Below are 12535 nucleotides of genomic sequence, written 5' to 3'. Positions count from 1 at the left end.
TTTCACATTAACTAGATGCTACAATGAGAACCCTCGATCTGGAGTGTAGTTTAGCTCCCTCTCGAAGCCGCGTGTCACACCCCATGTCACACTTTGCCATGTTGAACATTGCTTCATACTGTCCCTGTACTGTGGGTGTTCAGTACATGCCAACTATAGAACAGAGACAAAAACAGCTGCCTCAACAAAGCATAGTTTGTCAAGAACAATTCTGAAGGTTTGGGGATGGATGGTGGGCAAGGGAAAGGACTGACGGACAGTGGCCACACAGCAAGAACGTGCTTTGCAATGACATCACCTAGAGATATTTGTATTCGTCATTAAGGATGTAGTGAAATTTTGCCAACAACACTAACCGGTCATTCTTGCGACTAGTGTCTTTCTCACTTTACAAAAATGAGATAATGTGATAATAGGATGAAAACGGGTAGGTGTGGGACTATGGGAACAGCAGCAGCATTTGTTAACCAGAAGAGGGAGAGAGCAGGTTTAGAAGTATTTCTTACATGATAATGGAAATTTCAAACCACAAGTTTCAAAACAACCTTTATTCTGTTTGAAGACCTAATACAATGCATCAAAGCAACGTAACAAGACATAGCTCCACTGGATCTGTAGTTTGAACAAAATGTCAAGGAGGCGCGCTCCCCCCACCCCCCAACCCAGTTGCCTTGTAAAGGCAAAATTACAACTGACCATGACATCCTCCCTCTCGTCAAAAGACCAACTTTATTTTAACAATGTCATATAAACAGACTTGTAAAAACATTGAACAGATTGTAGCTTTAAAAAATACACACATATAAATGAGTTTTTTGTTTCGTTTTGTTTTTTTTAAATAGCAGCATCCTGGGCAGCTAATGCTATCTCATGGTGACAAGTTTAATGTTAAGTTGAATAGTGTTTCGATGAACCCAATTCCGTTCCCTCGCTACTCATACTACTAGTATTTTATACAACTGGATTTGTAAAAAATAAGAATTTGGCATTTTTGAACTTTGTCCCATGTGAGGCATTGTGCTTTAAACTGCCCCTTTCTTAAAAGACCCTGAACTCACATTTCAGGGTCTGCTTTCCAACTACTTGGATAGCATGCATAGCAAAAGCACAGGTGTTAAAACCAGCAGAATTTTTCTCCCATTAAGGAACATCAGTAGGACTCTAAAACACGTTACTAGTTCATAACCAGCTATATGACAAAGCACTTGGTTCCCCACAGTGACAGCTCACATAAACACGTTCTGACTCGACACACTGAAAATGAGGATTTCCAAGTTAAGCGAGTCATCCAGACCAGCTCACCAAAAGGAGGGACTTTACAAAGCAGAGAAAGCCAAAGAATTATGAACTTCTCACTTCACTTGCAAACAATTTTCACCCTTAGAAGACAAAACAAAGCCACTTCAAAGGAAAAAAAACAACCCATACACATATACAAGAATTGTACTAGACATGTGCTTGTTAGGTATTTTAACTCAATGACTGGATCTGTTTTGGCTGAAAGGTGTACTGGAAACAGTCCATGCACATATACATATATACATATACCAAGGGCCATGAACTTGTCAGATGTTGCAAACACATGCTCTCTGCCTTTTCACACGGTTAGGATCTTCCTCTTGTGGGTAGCATCGGGTCCCTGTGCTCCCACCGTCCAGCCCCCTCACAGCCTCGCTGCCGCTAGCTTAGCTTCTGGCGTTTCTCTCTGGGACGCTACAGTGGGTGGGGGAAAAGCACTGCGTGCAGAAAGTGGGTTATCAGGAGTGCCTCTGCTATAGCCACTCGTACTCATGAGCCGCTCAGTCTTATTAGGACCGATCGAGCCCCAAGAGCCCTTCTGGTCAAACATGTAGGACGAATGTGGTGGGCATGCTACACGCAATCAAAAAGGCATCTGGCAGAGGCGAGACCTTATAGGTCCAGGATAACTCCGCATAAACAGGGACTGATGCATCCCGCCTTCACTGCTCAGAGAGGAACCTGCTGCATTTATGTCTGTGAGATGCAAAAATGAGGCAGGTGCCTAAAGACCATGCCATCTGGGGAGAGTGGTGAACCGAAAACGTTAACGAAAGCTATCTTTTAATGAGACATTGCATCTTAGATCTTGTATTTTAGATGTTAGGTGAAAACCATACTGAACATCATCCACGTATGTGCTACCAAAAGAGACCCCACCAGAATGCTAGTTTCTAAACCACGACTAAGGAAGTGGCGGACCCGCGTGGGAAGTGAAGGAGAGTGGTCAGGCCGACACTTACAGACTGCAAGCAGGGCAATCGCAGCCAGTCGTGTGGAGGTGAGAGGGAGACGGTCAGGACAGTCAGGTCTCAGGCTGACAGTCTGGCCGCAAGACTGACTCTTGTCTTGAGAGGAGTAGCCTCATGTAAAGAAGAAAACAGTACATTCTACAGTTGATGATGTCAGCTGCTAGACCGATTGTTTCAAAAGAATTTTTAAAAGCAACTACATTAAAAACCAAAACAGAAAGCCCTCCCCACAGTATCTGAAATCAAGCCGTGGCTGAATCAAAGGAAAACTGCAGTTGCGAGTGGAATTCCCCTAGAACCCACCAGAATAGGGACTGTCACACTGATCCTTTATCGCTCCCGACACACGGACGCTTGCCACCACACAGAACGGAGTTGGCTTGAGTACATTAGGGAGACTCTCCTTTTTGCCCCAAGTTGGAAAGGCCCCTCTAAGACCCCTGCCTCTCCCCCATGGTGACGCGGACCACATACGATCACTTGGGTGAACTGGAAGGACTGTCAGGACTCCTGCGGGGCCGTGACGGTAATGAGCTCTCTGCAGCCCAGCGCACTAGCAGCTCGGGTCGTGGCTGTCTGCCTTGTGGGCTCCACTGAGTGGGAAGGTAGGAAGACAACAATGTGCAGATACAAATATTTTCTCAGGTCATGCTTTTTCTGAAATGAATGTTTATTGGCTGTAAGGGGTAATCTGATGTTAAAGAGACACACATTCTAAATGCAGCGAGTATACCTTGCAATCAGTGTTCCAAACAAGGTGCACACTGCCCCGGGAGGCTGGCTTCCTTCCTACGAACTACATTACCTGACCTGCCGCCACACTGCGCTCGGGTTCCGGTACGTCTGTGCTTGGCATTAATGTGTAACGACCAGCAGATCAAAGTGGGAAAACACTGAAGTGTAAGTTATTCACTTCTCCGTAATCACGAGAAAGTGCATACCATCTCGCCACCCCTCCCACCGTCCCCCCTGTACATCCCTTTGCTACATCCCCCTCCCTAGATTCAAGAAGTTCACAATTCTTTATGAAACAAACATTACCAAGTACCGTATTTTAAGGGTCTTGAAACAACATTGTTGAACTCAGCGATACTTTGTCATACTTATATATCTTTCTCTTTTTTTATTGAATAAAGCAGCTTTGAAGCTTATCAGGCACTGCCCAACAAAACATTTAGTCCAAAAAAATCTGTTATGAACTTTTAACCTTGGGCTAATAGCCAAGTACTCTGTACAAGAAAAACTGTAAAATATTTCATAGTTTTAATTCTGAAGCTTTTCTTTTTTAACTGGCATCCTGTACATTTCTTTTTTTAAAAAAAAAAAAAAGGAAAAGAATCACAGACAAATATTAACAAAAAAAAAATCTGGGACAGTATTTTCAAGCAACAGAAACTGGGGCTGGGGCAGCTTATTCTGAAGGTACATTTAAAACTGATATAACGATGACAATTAAGAATTGCATAGCACTGTGAATTTAGTCTTTAGCAGAACAAAACAGAAGCTATTTGGTGTTGATACAAATACATCTATTTGATAGTTAGTCATCCATTGTTATGTACATATTTTATATAATGAATGTCATTTAAAGTCCTGTTTTCCAAGCTCCGTTTGTCCCGTCGGTGGGGTTGTTTTTTGAAGTCTAAACGAAACACTTTCTGGCACTCCGCTATGACTGAACGTACGTGAGCTGACGTTCTCCCAAAATGTCTCTTGTGAGCCGAAGTGCCTTTCTGCTACATATCGTTCTTTTGTTAGAAAAGGAAATAATCCACAGTGCAGCGTGTCCGGGTCCACCGTGCACAGCAAGGCCCAGGCCCAGCCAGCCTGGCGTGAGCATTCGCAGGCCGGGGCTCTGGAGCCCATCCACCCTCTAGTCTCCAAGGTCCCCACTTTGAGCTGGTAAAGCTTCAGAAAGCATGAACAAGCACCATGGTTAAAGGCCTCTTTGTCCCTGCACGCAGAGATTTTTGCATTTCTTTTTGTCTTTGTGTTGTTGTGGCTTAAATTAAACCAAAAAAAACCCCAAAAACAAAAGGAAGGACAAGCGCTCCAGATTAGAAACGCAGGGTCACCGCACGGTGCTAGGCTGCATGTCTTCCCCTCTACTCTTTTGTCGGAAGCTCGAGTCCCATCTGAAGGCAGATGGCTTCGTTTCCGCAGCGCAATGACAGGTCAGGCTGGAGAGGAGCCCTGTGCTTTCCAGAGGCCTCAGGGTGGTTGAACGTCAGGAGCAGGGTCCGAGGACAAGTGCTTCATCGCCTCTGCTGTGCATATACCGGGTAGGCTAGTGTGACGTTGAGCGAGTCATTGTGCTGCACGAGGGAGGTGTGTTGGTAATGTAGCACCAGTTCTTTCAGAGAGCTGTACAAGTTATAGGGCTCGGCGAAGCCATAGCCGGTGGCCGTTTTGTTGATGACGCAATGCTTGACTTCGCCGTCCACCCTGCAGAGGAGAGAGAGAACATACGCCTTTTGAGCTGCTCCTACCTAGACAATTGTTGACTCTGCGAGGTGTTGCTCCTCAGATCGTCATCACGGAAAAGCGCGCTCTGCAGGCCGTGCTCCAGGAGGGGAAGCCTCCCGGGTGAGCTGTCGCCTCGCGGCTGTCACTTACTGGGCGAGCGACGTGGGCCGGTAACTCAGCCTCACTGAGCCACTGTGTGTGCATCTCTAAAATGGTATGTACTTAACACGGTGGCTTTGAGAAGCTTGAGAGAAGGGCTGGGGTGCGGGAAATGCATGAGCTTCCAACCATTACGAGCGGGGCTGGTGTGACGACCAGGGCTATCCTAGGACCAGTATTCGTACGCTTCTTTCGCGCTGGCCTTTCACTTTGCATGTATCCTGTATTCGCCTATTCTCTTGGCCTGAACCCAAAGTTGTTCTTACTTCCTCTGCTTAAATGGAGGGAGATCACGAATATGTCGTGTTTTTAGAACCTTTCCTTCCTAGAGGACACTCACTTTTCTGAAATGATAGCAGTGATCCAAATCTTATTTCTTAAGCACTGGGGGAATACTATGGAAAATAAAAGGAAAATATGCTCTATGATGGAAATGTCTTCTCTTGGGTGCGCTGACCTCAAGACCTGTTCCTGCTGTGGACCTGACCTGTGGGTGGAGCTCTCACGAGAATTACCTCCTACTCTAATGCTATTAGCCCTGGGAGGTTAAAAAAAAAAAGGCAATGTTGCTAGTTCCCTTGCAAAGACTGAAACGACTCCTGATTAAGGAGTAGGTGGATTAGGCAGGTTTCTAGGCTTCTGCCTAGACTTGAAACAGAGCCTGTCTTCGTCCCTGTTCTACACTATTGCACTGGGGGTTCTTCAGGATGGGAGCTTTTCCAATCCTTGCCCCACGCTCGGGTGGCTGAACGGACGGAAAAGCAGCGCGTCAAGAGCGGGTGACAGGACCAACAGCGGCTGGAGCTACGTACACGACAGAGCAGGCGTAGCAGCCCTGTTTACTGCTCTCCCGGACCAGGAAGGTGCCGTCTCGTTTCCCTCGGAGTAGGTTCTCCGCTTTGTTGCGGTTGCTGCTGCCCACGTTCCAGGTCTTCTCGTCGTGGTGCGGCAAATCCTCATCATCTTCCACCAGCGAGTATTGGCTAGAGAGGCCGGAGAGAAAGGGTCTCCGTGAAGGCCCGCCCCCTCCCGCGCCGGCTTAGCCCTCGGTGCCGCCTCCCCGACCAAGAGCCCCGGGAAGTTCAACTCTCGCTCCCGTCAGGCAAGAACTACCCGGAGGTTCCCGGGGCGAGAGAAGGTATCAACCAATCCCGTCTGTGCAGGTCAGGTCAGGAAATGTAGTGGCTAGGGGGGGCTGCCAGTTTTCAAATGGTTCACACAAAACATAGATTTAAGCTTTGGAGACAGACTGAATAGAACTGTGTGGTGGTGGGTTTTGCTTTTTTTTTCTTTCGTCCTGATTGTTTCAGAAACACATGGGATTTTTCAGATGTTCAGGGCCTTCGTTATGGACACTGTCATTTTACGGCACTGTCAGACTGGCACCCCCCCTTTTGTAACCTTCTGGACAAGGAGACGTAGTTGACAGAGGATGTTCCAAATGAGGTAAACCCGCTCACTTTTCCACAACCCAAGCAAGTCCTGCGTTTCCCCAACATGAGCAACTGCGCTGCCGCCCCCACCGGCGGTAAGCACTTACTCCTCCGTGTTCTCGTTGCCCAGCCACTCATTGAGCTTCTTCTGCCGGACGCCCTTCTGAGTCAGCCACCTGGGAAACGGGAAAGGCAGACGCGTTAATCACGTGTCCTTACTCTGCGCAGCCATCGGCTGTGGGCTTTCAGGGTTCGGCTTCCAAAGGGACTCACATCAAGTATTGGTCTCTCGTCTTTCTCAGCTGGATGAGGTCCGGCTTTATGCTGTTCATGCGTTTGTCAATCTCCCGGTACTCAGCCGCCTGCTTCTTCAAGTCTTCCTCCAGTCGTCGTCTGCTGTCCACGATTTCACTGATTCGGGACTTTAGCTTCTCATAATTATGCATAATCCTAGAGGCAAGAGAAAGGCCTGGGTCATTACCTGCTGCATCACGACAGTCTCCCAGTGCTTTTCTTCAGGTCAGGAGTGCTTTCTCGGGCTGTCGTCTGTTTTGTTTTTAATTTTACAAAGTACAGAAAGCGAGATCATCTTTCTAGAGGATTCTGGTTATCTTTAGCACAAGGACAACCCCCATGATTCACCAACCTTTGTATTTCTTTCTCATTGCCTTCACGTTTAAATTTTTCTATGTATTCTTTGCTGTACCGTTCCTGGCTTTGGCACTGTTCTTCAAATATTTTTATGGTTTCATTAAATGCTTCAATAGCTGTTCTTTTCATTTGGATTTCCTACAATACAATGTTTAATAAGCCAATGTCATACCTTCCATAGAATAGGTAATGTGTTACTGTGAGACGCTGTCAGGACACTTGCTGCTATTACTCTTCAGCATGTAAGGCCACTAATTCATAAAACCCAGTAAATAGTATCACAGAAGCACACACTTCCTTTGGGAATTTTCCCAGCCTATGACAGAAGACTGTCTCTGACAATTTCCTATAGTTTTTATCACTTTAAAAGTCATTCCCCTCTATCAGCAATTTAAGGAATCCACGTTGCCTTCTACTCCCTCTGGTGGTCCTAGACACATCATGGCATAGATTAAGCCTCTAGGAAAATACTGCAGTAAATAGCGTCTCCTTTTTTATGACAGGGTATATAATAGTTAAATCTCCATTTTGGAGGTTAGACAGGTTTGTGGAGAGGGGAAAATGTTCAATCAGGAATTATGTCAAATCCACTTAAAACTCACAGCAACCTCTTATGAGTACTTATTATTCTGAAATAAGAGCTTCATTGGAAAGCTTACAGAGACGTATGAATAATAAACAGTGATTCACAAATAATTGACCTTTTCCTCCCACCTGATCAGCAGAAGGTCAACTTTACTTTCTTTTTCCGAAAGGACACAGCTTAGATTTTAGTAACTAAGTGTGTTCTGAGACTCTAATGTGATTTTCACAGAAAACTCACCTGGGAAGTACGGGTATAATCTTCATATAATCTATCATATTCCCGACTTTTTTCTTGAAATTGAGCATTATATTCATGTAATTTTTTTCCTACAGCTTCAATATTATCTTCTTTGACAACTTGATCCTGGAAGAATTAGAGCGAGAACTTCAGCTGATGAGGTATTTATAGTCAGTGTTTTGGCCATTATCAAACAAATCTCATTACATGCAATTCATCTGCTTCACCATGTTCTCTAAACATTTGAAAGTATCTTGTCTAAATACCGTAACATGAATATTTCAGTTTTGATTACCTGTTGGTATTTGGATACCGGATAAAGTAATTTCACGTCCAGTTTGGGGTTATACTGAGCTAGAGACTCGTTCCGGTAGTGGTTTATTAGTTCAACCACAGAGTTGAAGGTCAGTGGGTCAGAGAAGCCATATTTCCCATCTCGGTGAAATATTTTGATTAATTTGTTATTTCCTCCTTTCCTGTAGATACAATAAAGGGCATTACAGTCTTCCCTAATGTCTGCTTCCACACCTCAATCTTTGCTACGTTCCCTGACTCACCTTAGTGTAAGAGTATAGTCACCATGCATTTTGGTAGATGCGTCTCGTACCAAAAAGGTCCCGTCAGCTGTGTCTCGAAGTTTCTCATTCACTTCTTCCCTGAAATGAAAAGGACACACAAAGCTCACTTTGAGGATTTAGTGACTGTTTTCATTTTTAAAATAGCCTTAATAAACTAAGCACAAGGTAGGTAGAGTTCCTCTATACCTCCCCCTCCCCTTCCAGACTGCATGTATTATTTATATAGAAATGTTAGGAATTTCATCTCATTACAAACTGGAAGCTAAAAAACAAAACAAAACAACATACCCACTTTCGGTACTGGTATATCTGTGGTACAAAGTTTTAATTTGTTTTTTTAACCAAATACACTGACAAACGACGAGCACAAAAAGACATGATCCCCAAAGGGACTCCTTACTCCCCCTTCAAAAAAAGCGACGAATAAAGATGCCTTTGTCAAGTAGGTGTCAGATAATAACACGAACTCCGGACAGCTTTCCCTAGCGGAAAGTGACTTTGGACCCTGCCCTTAGGCAGTGCCACTTCGCCCTGTGCTTTCCTGACATTTCTGTCCATAATGAAACGTGTTGAGTATTTAATTTCCCGTGGCATCCAGGACCCACAGTCCCCCAGCGCTCAGGGACTTCTTTGGTCTTCTTTGGAAGACAACCAACTATGCTTCATGCTTATGTTGGAGGATATCCTAAAAATGGAACTTAGTGCGCCGGTGTGTTTCTTTCTCTAAAACTAGGACTCTCTCCGGTGAAAATTCAGAGTGCTTGTCGCCTTACCTTGAGATATCTCCCCAGTACCATTCAGCATCTTGTAAGGACATATTGTTATTCATACCGTTGTTGGCTACAGTAGTGGGTTTGGGTGGTTTAGGAGGCAATGCTGCAGATGAAAGAGAAAGAAAAAGTTGTTTGCAATCCCAAGTACACTTGAATACTTAGACCTAATTTAAGCTTCTTTAGAAAACTGTGAAATACGGCAATAGTCCCCAATTCTATGAAACAGGATCATTTGTTAAAATAAAGACATCTTTCAGAGTATGGGTCAGAAAGAGAGAACAGCTTACAGATGAGCAAATAAACCGGGCTGGCCATGTGAATGAATTTCAGAGTGAATCCAGAGTCCCGGCTTTTTCTACTTCCAGGCTCTAGTTATATTAAAGTTTCAGGCCTGATCGAATCCATCTAAAACAGGAAACCGTGAACATATGAGCAGGAGGAATCACATGGGTTGGCTTTAATTTCCTCCTCTTATTTAATTATAAAAGACAAATTTGGTTTCTGTCCTCCACAAATGCTGTAGCTGTAATAAAACTCATCTACAGCAATATGTTTTAAGAGGAGGAACTGGGTTTCTCTAATCTTAGTATTTCAGGCACTGTTCTGCCAAAAGCCACTTTAAGAAACTCATCTGTGACCTAAATCTCTTCAGTATTCACATTAATAATCTTTTGGATAAATTGTGCTCTATATGCCAAGACGGAGGAAAAATCCTACCCCTCTTCCTCAATGTCAAATCACTATTCATGTATCAATTGGTGACAAATAAAACACTGCAGTGTTTCTGAATTTCTTAATTGGGAGCAGGGCTAATATTGGAACACAATTTAGGAAGCAAAATAAGGCTAGCGTTTGTAGCTGAATTCTAAGTCAAGTTTTAAAGGACCATTAGTATTTCACGCAAAAATTTCAAGAGTCTATCAATATTTTTTAAAGGCTAGCACTAAATAAATAAGGGGAAGCCAACTCCTTTTCTCATTACAGTAACTTCATAGAAGAGCAGGCAAAGTCTCAGCGTTTGACTTAGAATAGTTTCAGGTCAGCTAGGACTGAGTTATAATCACTGCCAGGTTTTACATGCTTTCTAAAAGTACCAAGTGTTATCACTGCAAAGTACCACACTGTCCTAATCCACTGTCAAAAGAGAAAAGCAGCACAAAGGACGCATCCTTTTAATTAAAGGAACAGTATGAACGATACACAACACTATCACCCAAACAGCAAAGGACCTCGATTAACAAAAGACACCAGTGAAAAACTGGAATTCAATTCCTGTCTGTTCAAGTAAGAGAAAGCATTCAGCACATACAGCCTGCTCTGCTTGCTTCCACAGGCAAACAGTTTCATGTCCAAGCTATGATCAAGCTAATTTTTATTAAATTACAAGTTAATAAACAGAAATCTAAAGAGGACCAGTTACAGTAGTTGTCAAAAAAAAAAAAAAAAAAAACCACAAAATAAACTAGCTTTCTAAAAGAATACTGCAGTATTACCTGGTGGATCCATTTCTATATAAAACATCAAGTCTGTGCCACAATTTCTATCTGTCTTAGCATATTCTAAATCCAGGTCTTCCATATTCCAAACAGTGTTGTACATTTGTGCGAGAGTTTCCTTGGCTGAGCTCAGTTATAAGAAAAGAGTCCGGCTTTCTTTGTAATGGTGTCTTGGAATTCATTTTAAAACCTATAAGGGGCTGCACTGTAACCTATTACATCACACACCCCAGCCAATCAAGTCAGAAAAATGTCACCAGACCACTCCTGCTTCATCATTTCTCTTCCACATCCAGCCCTAGCACAATCCCAACCTCACTGAGAACCTACATTTACTAGACCGGCAATGCATGCATGCTCGTCGTTTCCAAAAGGTGTTTAATTTGACTCTTCACCACCACCAGTGAGTTTTCTAATTCCTTTTTTATTACTCCTTGAGCATGGTACGCTCCGCTGTTGGCAGGTTGACAAAAGCTGATACGCTGCAGCACGGAGCTTTTTTTTTTTTTTTTCCCCTCACTGCATCTGGGTTTATGGAGAGTCTGATCATGCCTTGGTTTAAATATCTTACAAATGCATCAAAATGGTATAGTTAAGGTATATTTTACAGTCCTTAAATACCTCTTGTATATATTAAAAGCAGAAGGGATCAAGAACTCAGATATTTCACTCCTACAGAATTTACTGACAACTCAGAACTTAAACACTGTTACAAATGTACCACATAAGAAAGCACAATTAAAAGAAAAATCTCCTTCTACCACACACAGTAAAGTTAAAACTAGACCTTAAGGAATAACAATGAAAAATCTTATTAATAATGAAGATGTATTATTAGCACAAATTTAATGTTACAAGACTAGTCAAGGTAAGTTCTATCTTCCAAAAAGAAAGGCCATATATCAGAATGCAGAGTAGAGGGAGTGATGTTTGCAAACTATTTCTCACTGATTGATAGCATGAGGAGTCTGAAGATGGGCTTAATACTGCTTGAGGGGGGAGAGTGATGTAATCACTTTTGGGATTTTTTTTCTTCCCTCCATCTCAAATGCCTCACTCTGGGGACTATTAATCCTGGTTAGCAATATTTAAATCAATTCGTCTATAAATCTATTAGAGTTCTTTAAAGCCATTCTGCATATAATCCTGCCACCCTTACTAATGTACATTCCCACTGTACACCGTCTCTACGTGCACAGTATAAATCATAGAAAATAGTGGGGCACAGGCAAGGCATGCTCGGAGCACGGCTCACTTGTATCTCGTCTAGTTGAATTCATTTTCCCATTAATGAGGAAAGCAGACTCAACCCATACCCTGCAGCCCACTCCCAGGGGCACTGTTCTATTCCTAAACTCAAAGTCTCACACACAAAAATGGTCAAAGTGGGGGGGTGGGATATGTCCTCAGATAAGGGTCAGAAAAAAATGTTTTGGTTTAAGACAAATGTGTTTCCTCCAGCAAAAGCAGTCCTGCCAGCAGCTGTGGACAGGCTAACAGCCCAGAGGGCCACCCCATGCCGTTGGGAGCACCTGGTGCAAACCAGTCCTGCTGCTGGAACCCCCATGGCAAAACGACCCAGGGAGGAGGAAAGGGAGACAGGTGATTTTCCACGTATCTCCAAAGCCTGGCCCGGCACCAACTTCCAGCCAGGCGCTTTGTAATTACCTCCTTCCCTATTTCTAACCTAAACCCCATCGTTTCCTCCCACTGTGCCCCTCGAGGAAAGGGGGGAGTGTCTCCGCTAATCTCTTATCTGCTCTCCCCAGACAGCACTTAATCAGTCTCTCTCACACTCAACACACACACACACCCCCCCCGCAAAGACAAAACTACAGAAGCGAACCTTTCATACAGGTACAAAAAGCAAAGCAGGGAAGCGGCGA

At 43.8% G+C, this 12535-nt stretch overlaps 1 protein-coding gene across 5 annotated transcripts in view; it reads right to left on the bottom strand.

Annotated features, from left to right (window-relative positions):
• Nucleotides 1-533: 533 nt before the first annotated feature.
• Nucleotides 534-12535, bottom strand: part of PIK3R1 (phosphoinositide-3-kinase regulatory subunit 1) — an 82525-nt gene continuing 70523 nt past the window's right edge. For 4 of the 5 annotated variants that reach the window (XM_026498860.4, XM_044384141.3, XM_044384140.3 and 1 more), the window contains 9 exons: nucleotides 9154-9256; nucleotides 8360-8458; nucleotides 8098-8278; nucleotides 7803-7928; nucleotides 6975-7117; nucleotides 6602-6778; nucleotides 6436-6504; nucleotides 5708-5878; nucleotides 534-4715 (listed from right to left, as the gene is read on the bottom strand). In XM_026498860.4, the coding sequence (XP_026354645.1) occupies nucleotides 4526-4715; nucleotides 5708-5878; nucleotides 6436-6504; nucleotides 6602-6778; nucleotides 6975-7117; nucleotides 7803-7928; nucleotides 8098-8278; nucleotides 8360-8458; nucleotides 9154-9256 (1259 nt within the window). In that variant the 3' untranslated portion in view covers nucleotides 534-4525. Of the gene's footprint in view, nucleotides 4716-5707; nucleotides 5879-6435; nucleotides 6505-6601; nucleotides 6779-6974; nucleotides 7118-7802; nucleotides 7929-8097; nucleotides 8279-8359; nucleotides 8459-9153; nucleotides 9257-10646; nucleotides 11271-12535 lie in introns of those variants that run through there. The other variant, XM_026498862.4, reaches the window with a different exon arrangement.

This window comes from Ursus arctos, unplaced genomic scaffold (genome assembly GCF_023065955.2).
Source record: "Ursus arctos isolate Adak ecotype North America unplaced genomic scaffold, UrsArc2.0 scaffold_5, whole genome shotgun sequence".
NCBI classification, from domain to species: Eukaryota; Metazoa; Chordata; class Mammalia; order Carnivora; family Ursidae; genus Ursus; species Ursus arctos.
The sequence above is the reverse complement of the archived record's forward strand: the minus strand, read 5'-3'. Positions and strand labels throughout refer to the sequence as shown.